Source organism: Bubalus kerabau, chromosome 15, assembly GCF_029407905.1.
Source record: "Bubalus kerabau isolate K-KA32 ecotype Philippines breed swamp buffalo chromosome 15, PCC_UOA_SB_1v2, whole genome shotgun sequence".
Classification (NCBI taxonomy): domain Eukaryota; kingdom Metazoa; phylum Chordata; class Mammalia; order Artiodactyla; family Bovidae; genus Bubalus; species Bubalus kerabau.
Genome location: NC_073638.1, coordinates 74,983,722 through 75,010,737, shown reverse-complemented (window position 1 = coordinate 75,010,737; position 27,016 = coordinate 74,983,722). Strand labels below are relative to the sequence as shown.

At 44.6% G+C, this 27,016-nt stretch overlaps 1 protein-coding gene across 4 annotated transcripts in view; it reads right to left on the bottom strand.

Annotated features, from left to right (window-relative positions):
* The window catches only part of EXT2 (exostosin glycosyltransferase 2), a 144,122-nt gene that overhangs the window by 44,340 nt on the left and 72,766 nt on the right, over positions 1–27,016 (bottom strand). For all 4 annotated transcript variants that reach the window (XM_055546930.1, XM_055546928.1, XM_055546929.1 and 1 more), the window contains one exon: positions 9,106–9,295. In XM_055546930.1, coding sequence (XP_055402905.1) covers positions 9,106–9,295 — 190 coding nt within the window. The remainder of the gene's footprint in view (positions 1–9,105; positions 9,296–27,016) is intronic.

The window sequence follows — 27,016 nt, the reverse complement described above, 5'->3', positions numbered from 1 at the left end:
CACTCTCCATAACTGGAGAAAAAGGCCGTACAGCAACGAAGACCCAGCACAGCCAAAAATAAATAAGAATATGGGGAAAAAACAAAAACCGCATGCACAACTACAGGAGGACATTCTTAAAGATGAATGTTTTGTCTTCTCTCTACATCCTTACAACACTGCTGCTGCTCAATGCTGTCTGAACCAGAATCCACAACAGGCTCCAAGTCACAACTGAGAGGCGGGCGTGGGGGTGGGGGTGCCGAACGACTTGATGAAGGTCACAGGGACAGGCCAGGAGCAGGCATGGGCCCTGTCTGCCTCATTCTCAGGCCCATGGTTTGAATACCAGGACTCGACCACCTGGCCACCTCTGCATAATCCTTCCGGGTGTGTACACCCAGCCCCAAACTTGCCTGCAGCCCCTCTGGGAAACATTTGCTGAAAGAGGATGAGCGTGCCCACCTCCATCACCAACGGCTCCCAAGGCCGCCGAAGCCACCCTCACAAAACCGTTGCCCTGAGTGAGTTCAGCTTTCCTAACTCAGCACCTCACCGCTCAACAGCCGCTCTCTCCTGACTCACTGGGTTTGGGTTCTCATCATAACCAATTTACAGAGTAAATATCAAATTTCTAGGTCCGATTACATGGGATTTTCTGGTATACTGAAGACCCACGAACTTGTGACTTGCCTTACATTTTTCCCATTCTACTTTGAAGCAATTCAACCTCAGTTTCCTCATTTTAAAGTGATGCATTTAGCACAGAATAAAATGAACACTTCTTTGGTACAGGACCTATGTCCACAGACCTCAGGGTTCTTTACAGAGGGCAGTTTGTTCTTCACGCAACATTTGTCAGATGAGAACGGAAAGGTATCATATTGCTTCCAGAAACCCAACACATAATTGTGGGATGGTCTAGTTTTGTGAGTCTTGAAGCCCCAAAATGCCTGTGGCCACTCCAAAGTCACCATACCGAATAAGTATGACTGAGGGAAAATCAGGAGGAAAAAAGGTTGCCCTAACAGACATCATATAAAATATCTTACTTCTGCATAATTTACAATATGTCCAGGTAAGGTGCTCCTAGGTTCTTGGAAGAGAACCTTCTTCATATATATATATGAAGAAGATATTCCTTAAGTTCTAAATAAGCCTAGAGCCTAAAACTCCTGGTGACACAGATTGTAAAGAGTCTTCCTGCAATGCAGGAGACCCAGGCTCGATCCCTGGGTCAGAAAGATCCCCTGGAGAAGGGAATGGCTACCCATTCCAGTATTCTTGCCTGGAGAATTCCATGGACAGAGGAGCCTGACAGGCTATAGTCCATGGGGTCACAAAAAGTCAGACACAACTGAGCGACTAACACTTTCACAGCCTGAAAAAGCTTAGGGCCTAAAAATGTGTTCAACTCCAAAAAAAAAGCATGTTTGGGAAAGGACTGGAGACCAAAGAAATGATCCAATGGGTCAGTCCCTTTTAATCAATAATTAACCTGGTCCAGAATGACATAATCAAAAACTGTCTTCAGAATAAATGGATAGGCACAGGACTAAGAGACTGGAGACCTGAGTTCTGCATTTCCCATGGGGTTCTTAGGCAGGTCCCTTCTTCTCAGGGTAAGAATAAGTGGAGAGAGAGAAGGGAACCTTCATTAAGCAACCAGTATATGCCAGATACTTTACAGGTGCACTGTCATTCATCCTCCTGACAAGTCTATGGAGCAGAAATTATTTACAGAGTAGGATTCACAAGGCTCAGAGAGGTTAAGTACATTGGCTGGGGTTAGGGCTAAATGATACAGCTAGCATTTGAATCTAAGTCTGTTTAGCATCAAAGACCAAATAGGACCAGCACCGTTTACTGCAGCTTGAAAATGTCATGTTTCTCTGGATCTGGAACAAAAACAATCATCCTTATTCTTCTCTGCTTCCCATTCCCTCTTCCAGTTAAGTAAAAGAAATCCCTGTCATAAATCCAAATCCTTAGAAAACATGATTAAATTGTAATATCTAAAAGTGAAGGAAGTTATAGCTCTAACTAGATCAGTGGTTATCTTTAGATCAGTGGTTCTCAAATGGTGTCGGGACTCCTTTGTGCTCTTAAAAACTGTTGAGATTTCCAAAGAGGTTTTATTTATGTGGGAAACACACACACACACAATTTATTATATTCTGAATGAAAACCAAGGAAACTTTAAAACCCAGGACACAAGAGCACACACTCCATCAGCCAGTAGAGTGGTGATGTCATCCCATGTTGGGCAGCCCCTGGAAAACCCCACTATGCACACGTGAAAAATATAAGCGTGGGAAAGCAGGGTGACTCAGCATTCTCAGAGAAAGAATTTCAACCTCACCAACCCTGTGAAAGAACCTCAGGGATGCTCAGCAGTCCCCGGACTGCACTTCGAGAACCTCTGTATGAGACCTTGTATTTAGATTTGGGTACTGCAAAAGAGCTGCCCAGCATGGCTCAGACGATAAAGAATCTGCCTGCAATGCAGGAGACCAGGGTTCAATCCCTGGGTCGGGAAGATTCCCTGGAGAAGGGAATGGCAACCCACTCCAGAATCCTTGCCTGGGGAATTCCATTGGCAGAGGAGCCTGGAGGACTACAGGCCGTGGGGTCGCAAAGAGTCAGACATGACTGAACGACCAGCACACAAACGCTTACAGAAGAACCAACAAACTGGGAGATAGGAGGAGTTGATGAGGACAGTACAGGTCCTCGGATCCAGGATCTCTTTAAACTGAATATGCCATGCACTGCCTCTCAGCTCCAAATTCACCCTTCACTGCCCTGGGGGTGATACTGGCAGCCAGCCCCATCACCATTTCCCCTTTGCCCGCTGACGCGACATTAACACGTCAGCAGCAGGTGCTGGAGGGACGCTGGGAGGTGAGGGCTTTGCTTCCTGGTCCAGGTGCGCCTTTTTCACTTGCTCCTTTGGTACCTGGCCAGCAGGCAGGCAGCAGCACCCCTCTCCAGCACGTGCAGATGGCACCCCCAAGGGAGGCTCCCAGCAGGTTCTACAGACACCCCAACAGGCTCCCGAAGGAGTCTGGCAGCTCCTCTGTCAGTTTCCTGGCAAGTTCTGTGATACCTTCAGCAGCAGCTCAGCTGAGGTTCTGCCCTCAGGTGGTTCCTCAGGAACTGAAACCCTCGCCAGTACCCCTCTGAGGCCAATAACACCCCCCGGAGGGCTTCCTGTTGAATTCTGTGGGTATCCAAAGGGGCTGCTGGTTTCCTGTTTGCCAGACTCAGCCTGTGGCACCTGAGCAGCTTCACCATGCAGTGGGCCTGAATCTCAGACCGAGCTGGGGGAGGCGCTCTCAATCCCCAAGCTGATTTCCTATAATCCCGGGAGCTCTCTTCACCCTTTAGCCACCAATCTCCTAGTCCTCGTTAACAATTCCTAGTTAAAACTTGAACTTTTCCTGGTCAAGTTACTGTGTGGTTTCTGTCTCCCACCTGGACCTTGACTAACACACTAGGGCTATCAGAAGGGTTCTCAGATGAAAAGGCTTCTGAGTGGCTTCTCTATGGCTTCTGAAGCTAGAAGCATAACCAATGCCTGGGTGAAAGTTACAGGGAAACCGATTCAGGCTCAAAATCGGTAAGAATGTTCTGATGGAATGAAATGCCTTCAGCAACGCTATGTGCTCTTCCACTTGAAATGTAGTAACTTCAGGGACCAAACAAGATACCTCTGAGGACTGTATGGCCACTCACATTTCACAGAGAGAACAGTCTTTGGAAAGAGCTTTAAATCTCAGGTGTTTGTATTCCTTATCAGCTACGTGATCTTGAACAAGTCATGATTTTGTACCTGTTTCTTTGACTATGAAGATGGGATAGTGACACCATCTTCACCTGTGGCAAGGCGTGAGGAGGAACAGGAATGTGTTTAGCAGCTCAGGGCCCAGCACGTGGCAGAACTTCCACCAAATGTTGGCTGTGCTTTCCCTTGCGAGTCTGTGCCTATTTACAGACCAAAGGCTGAACCCTAGGTATCGGTGGCAAAGCGGCACACGTTGGATCTCGTACATCACCCCGACAGTCTAGCGGCATGTCCTCAGCTTTTATCTTCAAAGTTCACTGAGACCAGCAGAAACCCCGCCATTAATCCTCTACAACTGAAAAAACCTAACTTGCCAATGATTCCGTTGGCAAGAAACATGGAACTCTTGCCAAGGAAATTTCACAAGGCAACAAACAGCCTCTCTTTCTGCAACATAGAAAGAGGCTAGAAAACAGGTGAGCTGCTTGCGTGACGTGTCAGTGTTCTCGACCCTGGATGAGAGTCCCTCTCACCCGGGGAGTGTGCACAACATCTTCAACAGAGAGTTTTCCACATTCTTTTCCTATGTGTAGCCAGAAAATTATTCAGGACAATGTCTAAAAACAACCTTCCTCGATAAGGTCTTTGATAGGGAAGTTTTAGCAAGTGAGGAAAGCTAAATGGGTAAGATGGAAATGTAGAATGAATTGTGGCTTTCTTGGAAAGGTGATTACCTTTTCCTGTCCTGAGTTGAGCCTGGAGAGCCAAAGGCAGCTTTGGTAAAAGGAGTCTCCATCTCAACGGTCCAGCTCCCTATGAACCACTGTGACCACAAGGAAGGACTCCAAGTAGAACTCCCAGTTTCTTGTTTTCACAGCTTCAAATAGAACAGGCCTCTAAGGAGGGGATCCAACTTCCTTGGGCTTTTGTATCCCTTCTGTGGAACATGGGAACAAGAAAGTGGCTAGCCAAAGAAGCATTATAATTACTCCCTGCCTTAAAGAAGATAATTCTGATATAGGATTTTGATACAGCTTGAAAAAAAAAAAAAAGGACAGGAATACAAGGTAGGAAAGAAAAACATGAGTGAGAAAGAACAGAAGACTTGTATTTTTCTTTCCATTAGTACTTTCAAAAGAATAAGATTTATTTTTCTGCCTCTCTTCGAGCCCCTGATAAGAACCTGGTTGATCTGCATAATCCCAAATCAGAGACCTGACAAAGCATGATCTCCTTGCTGCTGAACAGCAATCTGAATAGACACAGTGGGGCTCGGGGCACAGAGCATGAGCTTGGATCCAGAGAGACTTGTGTTCATTTCTGTAGACCTCTGACGTGTGTGTGTTAGTCATTGAGTCATGTCCGGCTCTGTGTGACGCTATGGGCTGTAGCCCACCAGGCTCCTCCGTCCATGGAATGCTCCAGGCAACAATACTGGAGTGGGCTGCCATGCACTTCTCCAGGGGATCGTCCGAACCCAGGGATTGAACCCGGGTCTTTGCATTGCTGGCGAATTCTTTACTGTTTGAGCCACCAGGGAAGCCCTAGGGCAAATTACTCAGTTAATCTGAGTTTCACTTTTGTAAATGGGGATAATGTCCGCTTCTTTCAGTTTTGTTATAAGCAGTAGAGACAATATGTGTAAAGCACTCAGCACAGTTCCCATTCCTTGGATATAAAAGGTACACAATACATGTTGTAACAACACTGTATCATTCTCATTTTCACAGATGTGCGTATCAGTTCAGTCATGTCTGACTCTATGCAGTCCTTTGGACTGTCGCCCACCAGGCTCCTCTGTCCACGAGATTTTTCAGGAAAGAATACGGGAATAGGCTGCTATTTTCTTCCTCCAGGAGATCTTCCTTACCCAGGCATCTTCACAAATGGATTCTTGTAAAGTCTTACAAACTTCACTTTGCCTCTGACATTTTGAAGGTGTAGACAGAAGAATAGGGGGTGACTCCTTAGGATGCAGAAGGAAACAGCATCACAGCTAGAAACCTCGGGTTCTTCCACCACTGCTTGGCCCAGGTGGGGTCTTTTCCTCACTCTTTTAACCTCTAAATGGAACAGCATGAATTGTAGCTTGTGTCTCATCCTGCGAATCTGTAGCTGGCAAAACAGAAATGTCACCTTCCATTCACACAAAGTAGTCTGAAAAATAAGATTTCTCAAAAACGTTGCCAAATTTATGAAAAACAAACAGCTGAGCCACCTAACCTGATAACTTTACAGTTCTGAGCTTTAGTCCAACTTGAAGGAGAAAAAGAACTCCTTGTGTTAAGGATTTTTTTAAAAACATGTATTGATTAACAGTTTTCTCCAAGTTGGATGCCAGGAGCCATGTGAGCTAGGAGAATTCTCCAACTTGGCAAAGGTACTACGAAATGTTCAGGTTGTCTGACGATGACCCCAAGTCCATCCTGGGGATCACTGTCAAACACAACCACAGATTCACAAAATCAACAAAATCAGGTTATCTCTGTACAAATCTCGAGCTCCCTCCAGAAGTCCTCAACCTGCCTGGTGAACAGCGGGTCCCCAGACCCTCACTCCCCACGGTCCCTGAATTCAGCTGGAAGGAAGGGCACTCCTGCTTCTGCTTCTTGATGGCCTCCATCCCGACGGACCGCCCTGAAACGCTCAGCCAATCCCATCCTGCCTATTAAGAACTGTGGAAGTAGCAACCCGAAGCCGGGGTGGCCATAGGGGAGTTCCCTGAGATCAATTCAAATTTAAAAACTGAAATCAGTTAAAACTGAAGGCTGAGTTAAACCTATCTGAAATGTACGATGTAACAGCTTCCTTCAGGCTGAGGCCAGGGGCCAAGCCTAACAACCTCTATATCCATCAAGCCGGGAAACTGAAAAGCTGAGGTCGGAGGAGGGCAGTGGTCGCCTCTTTCGTCTGACAGAGCTCAAAACCAACGTGACGAAAGCTCGCTGGAAATTTCTATTGCCTTGTCTAAGTATTTACTTAAACTTCAAACCCAGCAATTTAGACTTAAATGTAACCAAAAAGAAAATACTATTTGGTTGGGTTGGAGAGTGAAAAAAAAAAAAAAGTAGAGGGGCAGGATTTCTGCCTACACTAATCCTCCCAGCAGCAGACATGTTAACCACAATATTTATTTTAGTAAATGTAGAGAAAGTGAAAAACATCACTTTTGCCTCTAATATTTCAAAGCCTTGGACTTGTCTTTTAAAAAATATATATGTTACTAATGCCGTACATGAAAAATCAGATGCCTTTGCTGGCACGAGGGCCAGAGCTGACAGCCCCATTTACCAACTGAACAAACACCCCACAGAAGATTAAACACGGTTCATGTTCTCCCCAAACAACCACAACGCCAGAGGCAGAGCCCTGACCTAAAAACCACTGTTAGAAAAAAAGCTGGTCCAGCCCCTGAATGTGTCAAAATTTGGGCCTCATCAGTTGAGGGCTCTCTTTCCTCTCTAGGGCCAAAATACTTCAAAAATAAACTGCACTCTTGGTCATGACATTCACCACTACACTTTGGTAGGGTGTACCAAAAATTAAAACTGAACACCCAACTCCAGAACCTAGGTTTGTGCTCTTGCTTTTAGTGATGGCAATGTAGGCAGGACCTTAGACCAAGGAGGAAGAAAATTATTTCTCTTTTCTCACAGTTTGCAGTGATACTTGCTCCAAAGAAGTGACTCAAAGTCACATTAAATGAGTCACCTTATGCCCAAAGCGGCTAACCCGGGTTTCTAAGGAGAAGTCTCTTCTGCATTTAGCAGCAGCACTGCCTGTCTGTGCAGGAGGGTGGGGTGCAGCTGGGGGGCTCCCGCCCTGGAAGCTGGTGGCCTCGGCATGCAGGGGGGGTCACTGCAGATACGACACACAGCTGCTCCAGCTCCAACAAGGGACACACAGCCTTCCTTCTGAAACACAACCCGTCCTGTATGAATGGAGACTCAGAGGAGCAATGCAGTGCCTCCGATCCACTCACTCTGGGCGGACCTGGGGCTCTGATGAGCCTCCCTGCTGTCCCGTTCTGTCCCCTCGGCCTCCTCCTCCTCCCCCTTCCCGTCAGTTTCATCCTCTCTCCCTCTGAGAAGGTGCCAACATCCTCTTTTTTCTTCTACCCTTTTCTGTCCCCTTTATTGAGAGTCAAACAAACAAAACAAAAATCCAAGAATGTTGGGAGGAAAACAACCTGGCACAAAAGATGATAATAGCAACAACGATATTAAGCGCCGTGTGCTTCAGGATGTACTATGGGCCTTCATGTAAAAGAGCTACTTTGTTTACTAAACTGTGGCTCCCTAGGTCTGAAAAGCAAGTACTGATGCAGAGAACAAAAGTCCCACCAAGGAAAAAATTTTTAAAGTCTCAAGAGGGCATTTAAATCCTGATTTGCCTCACAGACAGAAGTACATTCTTCTCCCAGCCTAGACTAGGGATCTACTACTGGGGTTTCCAAGGTTGACTATCCCGACTTCAGGATAACCAATTAAACGGGAACAGCCATAAAAAGTGCAGATACTACTGTCAGGCAATAAACTAGACCTTATCGGTGATAGTGGTGCACATTACAAACTTCAAACTCATTCCTTGCTCTAATCCATCAGAAACTTCCTGGCTTTAATAGGCTATAAAGGGCAGGGGCTTTGAAGTCCCTGGGATTAGGATCCATAATAGACGGACTGAATGAGAAACGAAATGCAGGTGGAACGTACATTATGCGTCCTGAATTAAAAACAAATCCAATGAATCAAACAGGCTCAGCTCGAGCTGCCAGTCAGCAGATTACAGGGGTGGCCAAGGCAAGGGACAGAGTGATTACGGATGAGCTGGTGGGAACTTCCAGCGAGGGGTCACTTTAAGGAGCTGATTCAAGCCTGGGAGGGCGTGCTTTGCTGACTCTGCCCATCAGAGGTGAGGCCGTCCTTTTTGAAGAAGAGCACAGTATCAGAGCCAAGATAAGGAAGGAGAAAACTAATGCCTTTTAAACTGACTTTTCATGTAAACAAATCAGCTGAGAGGGCTGAGGGAAGCTGAGATCTGTTTTCCCAAGGCTGATGGCCTTTGATCCTATTGATTCCTAAGCCCTCAAACACTTGTGGCTACAGAGCATGCCATGGGCCAAGAGTTAAACGGGCCACCCTAGAACAAGAACAAGATGACTGAGAAAACCAGGGTCATGCTGCCTCAGGAATGGCATTACTGTTGACAAAGCAGGAAAGTTCATTTAAGACAAAGGCTGCAAATCATTTGTCCATGAAAAAAACTCGATCCCATTGAGACGAACACAAAACGTCCAAACCGGGCCTTTCCTGGACACACCGTCTCTCCGCTCGTCTTACCTTCAGGAGGGTTTTTATTCTGATTGTTCCAGACGACCAGCAGCTTGGATAGGCTGGGCACCTTGGACACTTCGGTGATGACCCGGAAGAGGCTCTCCACTCGGTCGTAGGTGAGGACGATGGCCGTGAAACCTTGAGATTGCGGGGGGATGAGGGGGAGGAAGAGAGGGTTGCTCACACTGCCCCACTTCTGCAAGAGAACAGATTAACGTGGGTCAGAGAAGGATCTAGTAACAATGGTGCTGGTCTCTTTCTCAGCGTCACCAATAAACCTGAACATGGGAGACTCGATGTAGTTTTTACCATGACCAATCCAAGAGGCAAGCAGCTGTTCAAAGTCCTCCCCACCTCAAAATCTGCACTGATGCTCTTTAACTGAGTTTGGCTCTGATACCCTTAAAAAAAGAACCAGAGAATTTTCGCAGCTAAGAGGAAATGTCTAATTAAACATGGCAGATTAAACACATGCGTTTATGTCCATTGCCTCCCCAAACCCACTAAAATGGCAATTAATAGATATAAAATATAAATCTACCCAGACAATGAAATGGGAACAGAGACAGCAGCTGATGAGCAGCAGCAACATGCTTCTGAAAGACTGAAAGGGGCTGGAGAAGTGGTGACGGAGCAGAAGGGTAAGAGTTGCAACCCAAGTACTACAAAGGGGCTGGCAAGGCAACAAGGCAACCAAGTCCCAACTGTTAGCCCCACAATGGCCCAGGGGCTGTGCTCAGTGGGACCTCACGAGGTAAGAGGAGGAGGGCGAACACAGGAGGAACAGCTGAAATACGTGTAAGGAGCAGCAACAGGCTCAGGGCACAAGCGCTCCCATCATCTGCCCACTCAGCCAGAAAACTACGCTTCTTCCTCACCCACGCTACAGAAGGGAGGTTGATTCTCTGAAAAACCTAAAGCTCTAGACATGAAAACATAGGTACTGAAGAGAGGGAAATGCAGTTAGAGCCTAAATTTTGAATGATGAGCTCTACAGCTTCCTCCCCCTCTAGCGACCCAAACACTAGCAGCCATGTGGTTTACTTGCCACTCCACCACCTTACAGCGAGGCCCCATCACCTTACAGCGAGGCCCCATCACCTCACAGCAAAGCCCTCCAGGTAACAAGCTTCTCTTAAACAAAAAGCTTTTGATCAGCTTTTTAGAGCTTCCACAGATCCTAGAATCAGACATTTCAAGAACATCTTCAGCATGAACAATAGAAAACAAATGAACAAAAAGAAAAACAAGAAGTCAGAGAAAACAAAGACAACAGAAGAAGCAGAGGGGTGGTGGTTTAGTTGCTCAGTTGTGTCCAAAGCAGAGGGGTGGTGGTTTAGTTGCTCAGTTGTGTCCAAAGCAGAGGGGTGGTGGTTTAGTTGCTCAGTTGTGTCCGACTCTTTGCGACCCCATGGACTGTACAGTCCATGGAATTCTCCAGGCCAGGATACTGGGGTGGGTAACCTATCCCTTCTCCAGGGGATCTTCCCAACCCAGGGATTGAACCAGGTCTTCCGCATTGCAGGCAGATTCTTTACCAGCTGAGCCACAGGGGAAGCCCAATAATTCATGTACTAAACAATGCATCCATTTAAGGTATACAATGGGTTTTGGTATGTTACACGGTTAAATTTTAAAAACTGGTAAAATACAACACAAAACCTGCCATTTCAAACATCTTTAAGTGTACAATTCAGTGGCACGAGTTACAGTTACATTCATGTGCTTTTACATGAAAAGTCTAACTTTAGGACCTAACTTCAGCTTCACCAGGAGGAGGCTGAATATGAAATGGCCTGTTATTCTGGCTGCTCACGCTCCTTAGTCTTTTCATACTCTGGGATTTCCAAGGTTTCCCCCATCAACCTCATCCATATCACTGACGGACAGCCATCACCACGTATATGACAACAGCTGTTTGCCAGATGTGACAGTGTGGGGCAGGAAATGCACACAAGCACATGGAATGCACATGGATGGGAACTCAAGGAGACTGAATGCGATTCCTGGAGTCCTAATGTCATCAGGATATTAACGCCAAAATGTCCACAACAGGCCATAATTAAGATTTCACAACCAAGAGACACAACGGGAAAGACTATCTTCCTAAGGCTGACTTTTTGTTTCCACAATATCACTCTTGGGCATTAAGCAGTGGTCTTAGGAAGGGGCCTGGATCTTCGTGTTTCTACCCTGCATCCGATCACCTTTGCAGGAACACCTTTTCATTTTCTACTCCTATCTTACTCATCACAGTTTCCTGACTTGTATGGAAATGGAAGTCAGGAAGTAGCCCTGTGCTACTAAGTCACAGTTAATCACCAAGGTTCGTGGTCTCTCTGCCCTCACCAACCCAGCCCACTCATCAACCCCTCTCAATACAAAACTCGTGTGCTTGAAAATTACCATTTTAAATGGAAAAGAAAAAAAGGTTTTTAAAGCAGTATGTAAAATAATTTAATATGTGATGTCAAAATAGTCAAGATTTACTAAGTATTTTGGTTTCCCCAATAGCTCAGTTGGTAAAGAATCTGCTTGTAATGCAGGAGACACCAGTTCGATTCCTGGGTCAGGAAGATCTGATGGAGAAGGGATAGGCTACCCACTCCAGTATTCTTGGGCTTCCCTTCTGGCCCAGCTGGTAAAGAATCTGCCTGAAATGTGGGAGACCTGGGTTCAATCCCTGCCTACTCCAGTATCCTGGTCTGGAGAATTCCAAGGACTGTATAGTCCATGGGGTTGCAAAGAGTTCAGTAAAGACTGAACGACTTTACTGTGAGGCACTGTGCTTTACACATATTATCTCATTTGAGCCTCATGACAACCCCAAAATAGATGGCTACCACTCTCATTTTACGGATGATGAAACTGTGGGATTAGAAATAGTGAATGATGTCTAATCATTTGCTTTTACCAGTCCAGAAAGGAAAGCAGAAATAGTGAATGATGTTCATGGTCATATAACCTATACATGACAGAGCAGGAAAGCGCCCAGGCTGTCTGACTCCAGAACACCAGGATGTGGTGTTTCACGGTCCTTCCCCAGTTTGAGTTAAGCATCACCATTTACAGACTCTGGAACTGTGGGAAACTCCAGAGCTTATTACTTGTAGCTCTTCTCTGAGGAGAGAAGAGAAGAGAAATGCTGAAGGTTTTCTTGATTCTTGATGATCAAATCTGGGCCAATAAGTAAGAGCCCACCTAAACACTATGATTTCACAGGGTACATGGAATAAAAACACACCAAATACATAACACTGACACAAAGGGAGCACATAAATTTAAAAAGGTAAATACACCTCTAACACAGGAGGAAAAACTATTAAACCTCCAACAAAACGAGGTCTGTTCTTCGGGAGAAGTGGGGAACGCCAGCACATTTGCATGCCTCTATGACATTCAAAAGAGGGGAAAATTCCCTGAGAGGCAAAGCTTGGTTTCAGAAAACGAATCCCTTGGAATTTAAACCCCCCGAAAGGCATCACAGCTCTGGTTTCACAGCGCTGCCAGGAGAAGAAACGAAGTCTCTGGCAAGACAACAGATCCTGTCTCATCCCGTATGCCAGCTCCCTTCGGGAAGTGGATGGTTATGGGATGCAGGAGGAGATGAAGGGTGGGTGGGACACGGACAGTAACTTGTCTTGGCTCTCAGTTTTTCCACACCGCTCACTTGTGTGCCAACAGGGCTTGAAGACTGGAGAAGCAGAAACGGCAGCATACTGGGGGAGACAGGGCACGTAAAGGAGCGCAACAAGCTCTGAAATCTTGCCAACGCTTTGCCATAAAACGCAGGCGCTGAGATGAACGTGGAGGCGACACAGAAACCGCTGAGCATGAGTCCACCGTGTTACGAGCCTGACGCTTTGCTGTAGGACATGCCACCAACGCTGACGCAAATGCCTTCAAAAAGTGAGCCAGCACGCTGGAGGTCAGTTTTAGAATCACGTGGCCTTAATCAGAACCCAGGCTCTTCACTTACCAGCTGTGTGGCCGGGGCAAAGCGCTTAGCCTCTCTTGCACCTCAGTTTCTGAATCTATAAGATCACGTTAAAACTACAACTTTTCTAGGCGCAAGTACAAGTGCTAGTCGTTCAGTTGTGTCATACTCTTTGGGACACCATGGACACCAGGCTCCTCTGTCCATGGGATTTCCCAGGCAAGAATACTGGAGTGGGTAGCCATTCCCTTCTCCAGGGGCTATTCCTGACCCAGGAATCGAACCCAGGTCTTCTGCCCTGCAGACAGATTCTTTACCACTGAGCCATGAGGGAAGCTCTTTTCTAGGTAGTGTTACTTAACACAATAATTAAATTATTAACATGTCTTACTTATTATTTCTTAACAATCTAGATGCTGTTAATAACAGTAACAAGCTAATAAATGTAAAGTGCCCGACACATAGAAACACTCGATAAAGGAAGCCAACATATGGTCTTATGGGAACAGCAATTTCCCTGGGATTCACTTTCTGCAGGTCTCAAAAGCAGGGTGGGAGGTGGCTAAGTGATCATGAGCTATCTTCCAGCCACTAGGATTTTAAATGAATCCCTTCTTCCTCTCTACCTTCACCTCACCATGCTCTGGGGTCCTGGTTTACCTGGATTCTCCTGGATTCTTCTTCCTCTCCAAATACACTTTTTATTTTCAAAGTTTTTCTCTTTTCTGTCCTATTCATTATATTTTAGCTATCCTGAAAGCGTCATGAAAACCAGAGTCATAACCGCTATTAACACTCAGCACCTAGCACAGTGCTTGGTGCGACTCAACAAAAACTTGTTTAAAAATGACGAAGCCTAAACTGTGTTCTTTCTGTTCTCTGTGCATGGGTGTGAACAGCTAATGTACATTCAAATGAGTGACATCAAAGCTCGGAAACGGTTTCCAACTTAGTTCATTCATTTTAAAATACGCATCCACAATCTTATCGTGCTAAGTATTCTGAAGAAGTGTATTAGGATATTTAATAGAGAGTGTGACTCTGGATGCTGACATTTACTGTGGTGTGGAAAGCCTCCTGTGACTCTCAGCTTCCTCACCTGTAAAATGGAGAGCCTGACAGCACCTCCCTCCAGATCATGCACGTGCGCCCTCAGCCCAGGGCTCAACACAGAGCTCCAGGGATGCGGAAAGTGAAATGACAGTCAAAGGCGCTCAGTCGTGTCCGACTCTGCAACCCTGTGGACTATACAGTCCATGGAATTCTCCAGGCCAGAACACTGGAGTGGGTAGCTTTTCCCTGCTCCAGGGGATCTTCCCAGCCCAGGGATCGAACTCAGGTCTCCCGCATTGCGGGCAGATTCTTTACCAGCTGAGCCACAAGGGAAGCCCAAGAATACTGGAGTGGGCAGCCTGTCCCTTCTCCAGGGGATCTTCCTGACCCAGGAATTGAACCGAGGTCTCCTGCATTGCAGGCAGATTCTACCAACTGAGCTATCCGAGAAGCCCTGAATGAACTGAGCTATCAGGGAAACTAGGAATGGTAGTTGAAAGCAAACACAAAAAACTAGCTCGCTCCAATTCATATTCTCATCTGCCAAAACAACAGTATTAGCAGCTCAGGAATCATTTCATCGGCATGATTTTTGGTGCTCATTCATTCAGTCAACATTTCCTGAGCATAAACTATAAGCCAAGAATAGGGTTAAAGACGCAAAGACAAACTCCTTCTCCTCAAACAGTTCAGAATCTGGTAGGGAAGACAGCTAGGTAAAAGACAAATTATAACGCAAACAACAAGTACTAAAACAAGGTCCTCAAGTCCCCTGGGCCCAGGAAGATCCACAGAGTTACCTCCATCTTCCTGGAGGAGGTAAGGAGGGGACGGAGCTAATCAAACAGCCACAGGGCAAGCTGAGTGGCAAGTGCTGAGACCTGCTTCCTCGCCTGCCAGGGGCAGACTCTGCCAGGGCCAAGGTTGGGAGGAGGGAGGGAGGGGAGCACGGACAAGGGACCTCAGACTCAAGACTAAAGCCACATCATGAAAAGCCCATTCGACAGAAGTTTCTCTTTAAGTCTCATGATTGGTTTTCTGTTGATCTGTTTTGAAGCTTTCTTGTCCAGAGTATTGTTTTACTGAAAAATTAACACAGCTACCTTCACGTTGTGTCTCAAAAGGTCAGAAACAGGAAATGCTGATCTGCAGCTGGGCTTCTGTGCTGGGTGCCTTTCCGTCCGCAAACATGATTCCATTTGCCTTTGGAGCCCGGTGACAGGGAGGAGAAAGGCAGCTTTAATGGGGTTTGCGCCTTTATATAGACACTCCACTCCGCTAGGGTAAGGTCAACAGACCAACCCCCAGAGGAAAAAAAAAACTTACTGGAGAAGGACATTTCAAAAACAGCGTTTAGTCACCTCTGAAATACCGTTAAGGACTGACCCCCTGCTGGCTGACCAAAGAGAGTGTCTACAGTCTGGGACCTCCTGACCCCACTTTCTGCAGGAAATCAAGCAAATTTAAACCTCCATAATTTACTCAAGACTCTGACTTCTGCCAGGGAAAAGGCAAACAGCACTGGCAATTAACTCGGCGGCCTGATTAAATCTCCATCATGGCACGATGGGGCACAAAACCAGGCACCCAGCGACAGAGGGGCCAGAGGAGAAGGCAGAGCCCCGCTACCGCAGCTGCAGCCCGGAACCCTGGCTCTCAAGGAACTTTCGGGTACGCTGGGTGAAACTCTTCACTCCAAGATGGGAGGCGATACCAGAGGAGGAGTGCGTGCACGGCGCGTTGAGGCCAAATACCTCCTTCCTCCACCACTCACCCTCCCCCCACTGCACTCCTCACTCAGAACAAACATTCTTCAGGGAAGCTGAGAAACCCAGACTGTTAACTTAATCCACGACAGCCATGACAACTGTCACATCACCACGCCCACTTTCGAGAAGTTCTATCGCATCTCTTATCCTGGAGCTCCCTGGTGAATGAATTAACATCGAACAGACCAACCAGCAAGACGGACTTGTGGGTTCAGGTGGCAGGATCTCTTGAAAGAGAAGCCTTGGGAGATCAGGCTTAAAGTCCACCACCATTTCAAAGGGGTATTCTCCTTCAAGCAAGGGATTCCAACTCAACTAATTAGGTGTGCCTTTGGCAGTCTCACACACAGGCAAGTTGTCTGGGCCCTTCCTGCAATCCTGTTTTACTTTCTTGGTTGAAAGGTCATGGGAGTCCTACGTGAGCCTAACCAAAACCATCCTGGCCAAAGTTACCTACCATACAGAAAGTGGAGGAAGCTGGTGGGCAAGCTGCTAGAGCCATTCTGAAAGGGTCTTGCTGGAACTACAGGAGGATTATAAAATACACATTCTAATATCAACGAAAGGACTCTCTCAACCTACATCAGGCAAAACCCAAACAGAAGGAATCAAGTTCAAAGCAGGATGATCCAAAATTTAATCCCTATTATAGCAGAGTTTTTTTTTAATGTCACTATGTATAACGTCATGGGACAAGAAGAGAATTAAGCAGATATTTGAGTCAACCCATATTTGATTTAAATGAAGGTATTTTGCCAGAACAGAAAAGTGAGAAGTCAGAGGAGAAAGGAAAAGAAGAGAGGACAGACTTGTTACACAGAAGCTTTCAAATCCCCTGGTTATGAGCAGCCTTACCTATCCCTACCTTGATCGAAAGGGCAGTTTTCATGGTTGTTTTGAAGTTATCAACCCTTACCTCAATGTGGTTTCAATTATGAATTACCAGACTAAAAGGGGGGGGAAAGCTTTGATTTATTCTTTTTTGCTCCAATTATGCATGATGTGTTTCCACTGAAGACTTTGAAAAGTATTTCATCATGCCTCTCATCCTGAAGTGGTCAAAGGGCAAAACCAAAAGGAGTTAACCCTTTCATTTTTGCCTCGAGGTTCAAACAGCCTCCCTATCAATGGACACAGGGCAAGGCCTTTGAAGCAGAGAGGGCAATGAAAGGGTTAAGCATTAGCATCACATTACTAACATGCATAAGGGTGGTGTCCCCTGTCCAAAATGGTGAGATGATATTTATGTTAATGGGTGCTGGGAGATCTGAAAGGGGCAATCAGTAACGTGGCCCACGTTGCCTTAATCATTAACCCTCTGCAGCTTCTCTCTGCAGCACAGCACTGCCCTGGGTGTGCGCTGACTTGGGAAGCTGGAGGATGAGAGACCTCAAGAATGTGTGCCAGTGGGCTCTCTTAACATTGAAAGGGAAAAGATTCAGGGACAAGCCTGAAGTCTATTTGTTGCACTGCGTCTTTGCCTCATCCCACCCATTAAAAAATACCTGACCGCTCTGAAAAATAAGGAGAATGCTGATGGCTAAATCTCCCTGACTTGACATTAAACAGACACATGAGAGATGAAAATCGAAGGCTAGAAATCCCTTTCAGTGCTGTAGACACAACTAATGAAGACAGTTAAATTATCAACTTAGAATTCCTACAATTTATTTACAGTAATGTCCTCACTAATCAGTTTTCTGTACGTTGGTCTTGGAAGGGGTCTAACCACATCTGGGTGGACTAGAGTAAACAGGTACTGTGACTCTTGAACATCCAAAGAAACTGAGCCACTGAGACTAACTCAGGGTCACAGGAGCAAGCCAGACCTTTTCACTGTCAGCCTCTTTTTCCTCTAGATGTGTTTCAGTTCAGTTCAGCCGCTCAGTTGTGTCCAACTCTGCAACCCCATGAACTGCAGCACACCAGGCCTCCCTGTCCATCACCAACTCCTGGAGTCCACCCAAACCCATGTCCATCGAGTTGGTGATGCCATCCAACCATCTCATCCTCTGTCGTCCCCTTCTCCTCCTGCCCTCAATCTCTCCCAGCATCAGGGTCTTTTCAAATGAGTCAGCTCTTTGCATCAGGTGGCCAAAGTACTGGAGTTTCAGCTTCAAAATCAGTCCTTCCAATGAACACCCAGGACTGATCTCCTTTAGGATGGACTGGTTGGATCTCCTTGCAGTCCAAGGGACTCTCAAGAGTCTTCTCCAACACCACAGTTCAAAAGCATCAATTCTTCAGTGCTCAGCTTTCTTCACAGTCCAACTCTCACATCCATACATGACCACTGGAAAAACCATAGCCTTGACTAGACGACCTTTGTTGACAAAGTAATGTCTCTGCTTTTTAATATGCTATCTAGGTTGGTCATAACTTTCCTTCCAAGGAGTAACCATCTTTTAATTTCATGGCTGCAATCACCATCTGCAGTGATTCTGGAACCAAAAAAAAAAAAATAAAGTCTGACACTGTTTCCACTGTTTCCCCATCTATTTGCCATGAAGTGATGGGACTGGATGCCATGATCTTAGTTTTCTGAATGTTGAGCTTCAAGCCAACTTTTTCACTTTCCTCTTTCACTTTCATCAAAAGGCGTTGTAGTTCCTCTTCACTTTCTGCCATAAGGGTGGTGTCATCCGCATATCTGAGGTTATTGATATTTCTCCCGGCAATCTTGATTCCAGCTTGGGCTTCTTCCAGCCCAGCGTTTCTCATGATGTACTATGCATATAAGTTAAATAAGCAGGGTGACAATATACATCTTTGATGTATTCCTTTTCCTATTTGGAACCAGTCTGTTGTTCCATGTCCAGTTCTAATGTTGCTTCCTGACCTGCATACAGGTTTCTTAAGAGGCAGGTCAGGTGGTCTGGTATTCCCATCTCTTTCAGAATTTTCCACAGTTTATTGTGATCCACAGAGTCAAAGGCTTTGGCATAGTCAATAAAGCAGAAATAGATGTTTTTCTGGAACTCTCTTGCTTTTTCCATGATCCAGCGGATGTTGGCAATTTGATCTCTGGTTCCTCTGCCTTTTCTAAAACCAGCTTGAACATCTAGATGTGTTTAAAAGCTCCTTTTTCTTCAATGCACTGCAGTTTCACTACGACTGTCCTGCTTGTGGTTTGCTGGTCTTCCTAGCTCTGAGATCTACTATCATTCAACAGCTCTGGAAAATTGTCAGCTATTATTCTTTCAAAAATGGGCCTCTTTTCCATTGTCTCTCTCTTCCTCCCAGAACTCTGATTAGACGTATGTTGGACCTTGTCCCTCTGTTCTCCATGTAACTTCAATTCCTTAATATTTTCTGTCTCTTTGGGCTGCATTCCGAACCATTTCTTTGAATCTAATCATCTAAAGTGTCATTCAGTCTCTATGTCACGTCTAACTCTTTGCAACCCCACGGACTGCAGCATGCCAGGCCTCGCTGTCCTCCACTGTCTTCTGGAGCTTGCCCAAGCCTTGCAGCTGTGTTTCTGCTGGTTCTCGCTCGTGATACTGCCTTATTTCTTTATAGGGTTTGCCTTATTTCTTATTGTGGGGTTTTTGTTTTGTTTTTCACAGTGAGCTGCTCATTTTCCACAGACACTTTCATTATTTGAGAGCTGGACTGAAGATGAACCCCTCCAGAGAGGGTGTGTGTCTACTTCTGCTGGTCCCTATCAACTCAGGGCCACCTTCGAGGAAATTCTCCTCTTAAGGTTTGTTTGGACTACACTTGTAGTACGAGAATGGACCACAAACCACGTGAAGCTGGCTTATGAATGCAGCGCTCAACAGCAGGGTCAATACAGACTTGCTCTTCTTCACCCCTTCCCTCAAGAGGCTCTTTTAGCTCCCTGGCTTCACCCAGGAAGCTCCTGATAGATTCTCCAACTTGCTCAGGCCACACACTTTCTCTCCCGCTCCCCTGCTCCCTACTTCAGACAGTCAACCAGGCTGAGGCTCTATGCCACCGAACTCTACAAATGTCTGCAGTGAAAGCACCTCCCAGGACACCTGGCTTCACTTTGTTTAGGGTCAACAAGTATCTTACTTTTCACCCAGCTTAGCAACAGGCTTTATCATACTTCATTCAATATTTTTGTTGTTCAGTTGGGAAGGTCATTTAGCATACCTAATCCACCAAGAAGCCAGTGACACAAGTCTTTCTATATTTACGCTAATAATCGAATTAGGTGCTATTGTATTTCCTGATTAATTTCAGGGCCAAGTCTGTGTGCAAGACAAAAACAATTACTGCGACAACACCATAACCTATTATAACAGATGGAATGATGGACTGAGAATCTCTGCATCAGACAAGTCACCACACTTCTGCAGACCTCCATTTCCTCATGTATGAAATGGGATGACGGAGAGGCAGATCTTAAAAATAAACAAGACTCCCCTTCTTCATCTGTAGGACCGGAGCTAGCAGAATGCTACTTTGGGGATGCAAGGATTCAACAACAGAGAATACACAACAGAGCCAATCTGGGTACAAAACTATGCCCTCTGTAAATTTCAGTTTTGTTCTCCAGAGTCCCATCCAATTCTAGAATGTATGTTTCCATGTGATAGAACATTACACTTAGCAGCCTTATATCAATACCACTTACAAAATGCTCCTACATACATTATTTCATTACTATCTCATAATAATCCTATGAAATAAGTAATAGTTCATTTTACAGGTAAGGCTAACAAATTTTAAAGAGATAAGAAAGCACAATGTCAGGCTCCTAAATGGTCTGGAACTCCGGTTGATTCCAAACTGTCCTTTTCAATGGCTTTGATTAGTAATTGGTAATCAGTCACTAACCACTACCCTATTCTTCTGAAACTATTATTACCCCCTAAACCCAGTCCTACAGATGAGCAAATCGCTGTGAAGAGACATTCGGTAAGTAACTTCAATTTACTGGGATCATCACCAGGAAAGAAGGGATTAAACCTTGCAGTTCAGGCTGAGCTACTGTTAGCTTTCTGAAAGCTTACAGGGTAAACCCATTTGAATACTGCTCTAAAAATTCCAGTTACTATCGGAGTTTTAGCTACTTCACTTTTTTCTTTCTATAGCACTGACATTCACATTTGGCTCAATGCCTGCCCTTCTCCTATAAAGCCAAACTACTGTCAAGAAGAGCGGGAGGGCTGCTCCTGATTGCTTTTCAGGTAGTAGAGGAAAAAGCTGACATTTTATCCTCTTCTTGCTCGGAAAGGAAGCCAATCATTTATAAGAACCCTCATCTGACTGTGGCTTCCATCAGTGGGATGGACAGAAGCCAGTTAAATGGCTCAACCTAAGCCGTATTCAAAGAATCTAGATGAGAAAGAGAGGGTTCCATATGCTGATGCTTTTAATAATTCATGAGTTATATCAGTCTGCAAGTAATAAATTTCACTAAATACATCTGTGGTAAAATGGTTTAAGATACTGTCTAATCAATTAAATGGGTGAATACAATAAAGTAGGAGCAAATACAACATGTTGTTGATTTTACTGGTTCTTAACTTTGTATGTTAAAAATAACAGTTCAGTCGTTTGATAGTAAAAAATGTGGATTATTCTTAAGACACAGTCTTCAAATTCACCATCCTCATCCCTGGATCTGTTACTTAAAAAGTATACTGAAAACACTTAAAAAAAAAAAAAAAAAAAAAAACTTCAGTGAAAAAGCTAGTAATTTCTCTGATTCAAGCAAACAGGCTGATCTATAATCCAAAGTGTTCAAGAATGCTAACGGTGGCTCAAAGCACTACTTCTCATGAGAGGTGAAACAAATTTACAGTTTCATCTGGCTATCCCACACCTGAAATACTCAGTTCGAAAGACAGGCTCCTTCTCTGGCCTGGGCATAAAAATGTTTGCTGGCGGCCTGCTGACTGTATTTCAGAGGTCAGCTATGGTATGAAGGAAGACATCACTAGCTTGGTAAACAGACACTCTTGGGAAAGATTAAGTTATAGCTTGTGGCCTCCAAGCTCAAAGTACCTACACAGTTAGGACCAAGAAAATCAAAGCTTTTGTACAGTTTTGAGCTGACAGGAGTATTAAGGTCAATTCAAAGTGGAAAGAACAACCTCTAAAATGCAATCATTTCTTAACTTCTCTGGAATTCCAATAAGGTGTATGTTTTGTCTACTGTGTTTTAGCTCTGCTTCCTCCTGGGGGGAGAAGAGGGGGAGCATGAACCCACAGGGCACAAAGAACAGGCAAGGAATCAACAGTGGACAGGAGCTCAACGTATCTGGGGAGGCGAAAAAGACAGCGTCTCTTGCTGGACAACAGACAGAAACGTAGGATAAAATATAACAAAATTTTAAAAAAATATTCAGGAAATGGGAAGTTGCCAGGAACCCAAATCGATGAGCAAACTGCAAAGAGAGCTGAAGGCACCGCGGGGAGGCTGTCACTGGGCCCAGTGGCGCCGGGCGTGGACACTCACACCCACGTTGGACGAGGAGCACGGCTTCGGGCACGGGGGCAGAGGGAGCAGGCAGTGGGACTTACATACCAAGCCTGAACCCTTGAAGGCCTGTACAATCAGTAAAAAGGTGGTCCCGAAAGTCGCTCCTAGAACGTGGACATACAGAAAATCATCTGTCCTTTTCAACCTGAGTTTGGACGGGGGATGCTTCCAACAGAGGCTAGCCCTCGTACTGGTGTGGGGTTTAAATGGACCCTCCCTGTGCAGCATGGAAACCTCTGACCGAGAAATTAATGTTAAAAAGTGATTTATCTCTGCAATACCTCCTGGAACATCTGGCAGAAGCCACAAAACAAGAACAAACTCTCTGGAGAAATACCTTCTTACACCCAGGTGGCGAAGATTTCTATAGAAAACCTCACCAGAGATGAAACTCACATTCCAAGATTACAAAACATATAAGGAAATAATGCAACAAGAGCAACAGGCAGTAGACAAATGACAGGATTAGAAGCTACGAGAAATTTTAAAATTGAATTACTGGAGAATATAAAGTGAGTATCTCAAATAATTAAGGTACAAAAGAGGGAAGTGAAAATATATAGGGAAAAAAGATACTATGAAAAAAGATCAGGCAGACAGATTTGAAAAATAATCAGAGCTTCTAGAAATAACTACTGAAATTTTAATCCCACTGGATGGGTAAAAACACATTGGACATGGCTAAAGAAAAGAGCAAAATAGATGAGAAAAAATTTTCCAACATGCAGCACAAAGAGTTAAAAACGTGTAAAACATAAGGGGAAAAAAACCCCAAACTTGAGAGACACAACAACAGAATTAAAGAGGTCTAACATGCATTTAATAGGATTCCAAGATCAGTGAGAATGACAGATACATAATATTCAAAAAGAAAATGACGCAGAATATTCCAACACTGATTAAAAGACATGAACCCTCAGGTTAAAGAATAAAAATCACTCTCAAAAGCAGATAGAGAATGGGAATTAAAATTACCATTTGGCAACCATTATAACAATTGATTCAGACAAAAAATCATTGGTGGATGCTAACCCTAGTAAAAGTTTGAGGAGTAACAGGATATTTACACAGTCTCAAAGTATGTCCTCACAAGACACTCTAAAAGAAAGAAGTAACTTCCCACCGGAGAGAGCTCTGAGTGAAGTTATCATCACTACCAACGGGACAAATCGACATCATGTGTGCTCCAATGTGATACACCAAGAACCAACGTTACTTTGGTGACATTTCTGCCAAAAATACTTAAGCTGAATTTCAATAATTTGAAATGGAATGCATAATTTAACACAAAGCATCAGACAAATCCAAATCAAAGGATACCTTCCAAAATAAGTGACATGTTCTCTTCAAAAAGGCCACTGTCATGCCAGACAAAGAAGGACCCGAGAAACTGTTCTAGTAGAAGCTAAAGAGACATGACAACTGAACACAATGACTGCCTGCAATCTTCTGCTGCAATGGACATAATGAAGATAACTGACAAAATCTAAATAAGGTCTGTCTGTGTGCGCTCAGTTGCTTCAGTGGTGTCCGGCTCTTTGTGACTCGGTGGATGGTAGCCGGCCAGGCTCCTCTGTCCATGGGGATTCTCCAAGCAAGAATACTGGAGTGGGTTGCCATGCCCTCCTCCAGGGCATCTTCCCAACCTAGAGATTGAACCTGCATCCCTTATGTCTCCTGCACTGGCAAGTGGGTTCTTTACCACTAGCGCCACCTGGGAAGCTCAAGATCTATAGGTTAAATAATCATACTGTATCACTTTTTATTTACAAATAATTTGGGTGATTTTCTGAGAAAGATCTAGGAGTAAAGGTGCCTCATATCCGTAACTTGCAAATAGTTCAGGAAAAAAAAAAACATAAATATGAATGTATATGTGTTTGTGTGCTTACACACACACAGAAAAGAATAAAGGAAAGGTGGCAAAATATTAGTGTTTGATGACTATGAGTGAAGGGTGTGCAGAAACTATGCACTGGTTTTGGAAATTTAAGTCTAAAATTATGTCAAAATAGAAAGTTAAAAAATATACAGAATTGTAGGTCTGTTTAAGCAACCAACAAAAGGCAGATAAAGGAACATAAACTGCCTAGCAAAGCATGGAAAGCTAACCCTTCCAAGGATGATGGCTAGCAGACTGAGAAATGGGAAGGCCTAGGTGTCTAGGGAGGACGGACTCTGAAAACAGGAATAAGAAAAGTTGGTTCCGAGATCCCTTAAACCTACGTGCACAGGCAGGTCGATTCCCTCCCTGTCCTCTCTACCCATTGCGTCTTAGCAGGAGGTTTATTCTCTGGAGAAAATGAACTAGAGAGACCCCACACTCCAGAGACACAAGGGATGGCCAGCAGGATGAGGCGCCGCACCAAATACGGCAGATTCAGTGTTCATCTATTGTATGAAGGATAAGAACCGGTCTCCTTCCCCCGTTCTACTCCCCAAAGACATGCAGCCCAGACTTACTATCCATCCTCGCCCTACTCCCAAGGGCAGAAAGATTATCCTTTGGGTCAGTGAACCAATCCAACAGAAATAACCTAAAAGTACTTTTGGCCACCTCATGCGAAGAGCTGACTCATTGGAAAAGACTCTGATGCTGGGAGGGATTGGGGGCAGCAGGAGAAGGGGACGACAGGGGATGAGATGGCTGGATGGCCTCACCGACTTGATGGACGTGAGTCTGAGTGAACTCCAGGAGATGGTGATGGACAGGGAGGCCTGGCGTGCTGCGATTCATGGGGTTGCAAAGAGTCGGACACGACTGAGCGACTGGACTGACTAAAGAGCACCAACAACGGGGTAAACAGTTGAGTCCCGTCCATAAACCTCAGTAAAGCCCGAAAGCTGACAAGCCAAACCACATACACAGAGCTTCCCGTCAGTTTTCAGTGCCTCACCCAAATAAGAATAGACTGCTGAAAAACATCAGGGATTTGAAGAAAGTTTCCAATGTGAAAGACAGAAAATAAAGCCCTGATGATGGAATTCAAAGGAAACAAACAATACACGGAGCTTAAGACAAATAAAAACAGAAAGAAAAACACCAATACAGTATACTAATGCATATATATGGAATTTAGAAAGATGGTAACGATAACCCTGTATGCGAGACAGCAAAAGAGACACAGATGTATAGAACAGTCTTTTGGACTCTGTGGGAGAGGGCGAGGGTGGGATGATTTGGGAGAATATCATTGAAACATGTATAATATCATGTATGAAACGAATCACCAGTCCAGGTTTGATGCAGGATACAGGATGCTTGGGGCTGGTGCACTGGGATGACCCAGAGGGATGGTACAGGGAGGGAGGTGGGTGGGGGGTTCAGGATGGGGAACACGTGTACACCCGTGGCGGATTCATGTTTCTGTATGGCAAAACCAATACAATATTGTAAAGTAATTAGCCTCCAATTAAAATAAATTTATATAAAAACAATAAAAAATAAAAACAAAACCACAAATATCTTCAGAGAGAGAAAGTACTGTATCCTTAAAACAAGAATAGGAAGGTATAAAAAAAGATTAAGTAGAAGTCAAGAAAAAACTCTTAGAAATTAAAAGTGAACAAAAATTTTAAAATGAAAAGTTAGAAGATAAAATTGAGAAAATATCTAAGAAATTAAAACAGAAAGTCCATTAAGACAGAAAGAAAAGATAAGAAAAATAAGGATCAGTCTAGCACATTCATCATCAAGGTAACCCAAGTTCCACCAAGAAAAAAAGAGAAAACGAGGCGGGGCAGGGGAGATATAAAATGTGAAAATTTCCTTATAAGGGGCCCAAATCAGTATCCAGTGAACAAAAAAACACTCAAACCAGGGGGTATCATCATTAGTTTCAGAACACAGGATTTTCCAGGAAGGTTAAAAGTTTCACAAAAAAGGATCAGGAATTAGAATGACATCTCAGGTTTTTGAGATTAAAACGGGAAGATCAGCAGACAATGAAGCAACGCCTTTGAAATTCTGAAGAAAAGCCACGTCAACCAGAATTTTATACCAGCCCAAGCACAGCACTGCACACAGCTATTCATCAAGGTGAAAGAGAATAGATGCATTTTCAGAGATGCAAGGTGACAGCAAATTTACCCCCCAACAGTCCCTTTTCTGGGGAAGCTATTGGATTAAAAAAAAAAAACCCAAAAAGAAAGAGGATGTTAGAACTTGAAAACAAAAATCCAACAAAGGAGAGAAAAGAAGAGAACTGCGAGAATCATGGTGAACAGAGAATTGAGGCTGACCTCTGTACAGGAGACCTAGAGAGCAGTCAATCCACAGCGGAGCTGCAGGTGCGGGCTACGGAAGAGAAGGCTGGGAGGGAGGGAAGGAGAGCGAAGGGGGGACAGCCCATAGTTCACTTGCGCTTGACCACTTCACTCTTCGTTGGAGAAGTTAGTAAAAAGCAGTGATAGGAACATGGAAAACTAAGAGAGTGGTTTTGGTTTTGTTTTTGTTTTTTTTTAAGACAGCCATGCATTTACTCCCTGGAAAATAAAAAAAGTTATACAAGAAAGGAAACATAACCATGTTTTACTACTTGGTTCCACTGACACAAACATTTATACAGTCCTAATAATGCAACAATAAACATTGCTCTAATGAAAAATGATGCCACTGCCCCACTGGTAAGATGAGAGGGAAGAGAAACGTGCAGAGGAAGAGGCAGGAACAGGAAACAAGGCACTAACTCTACGGAA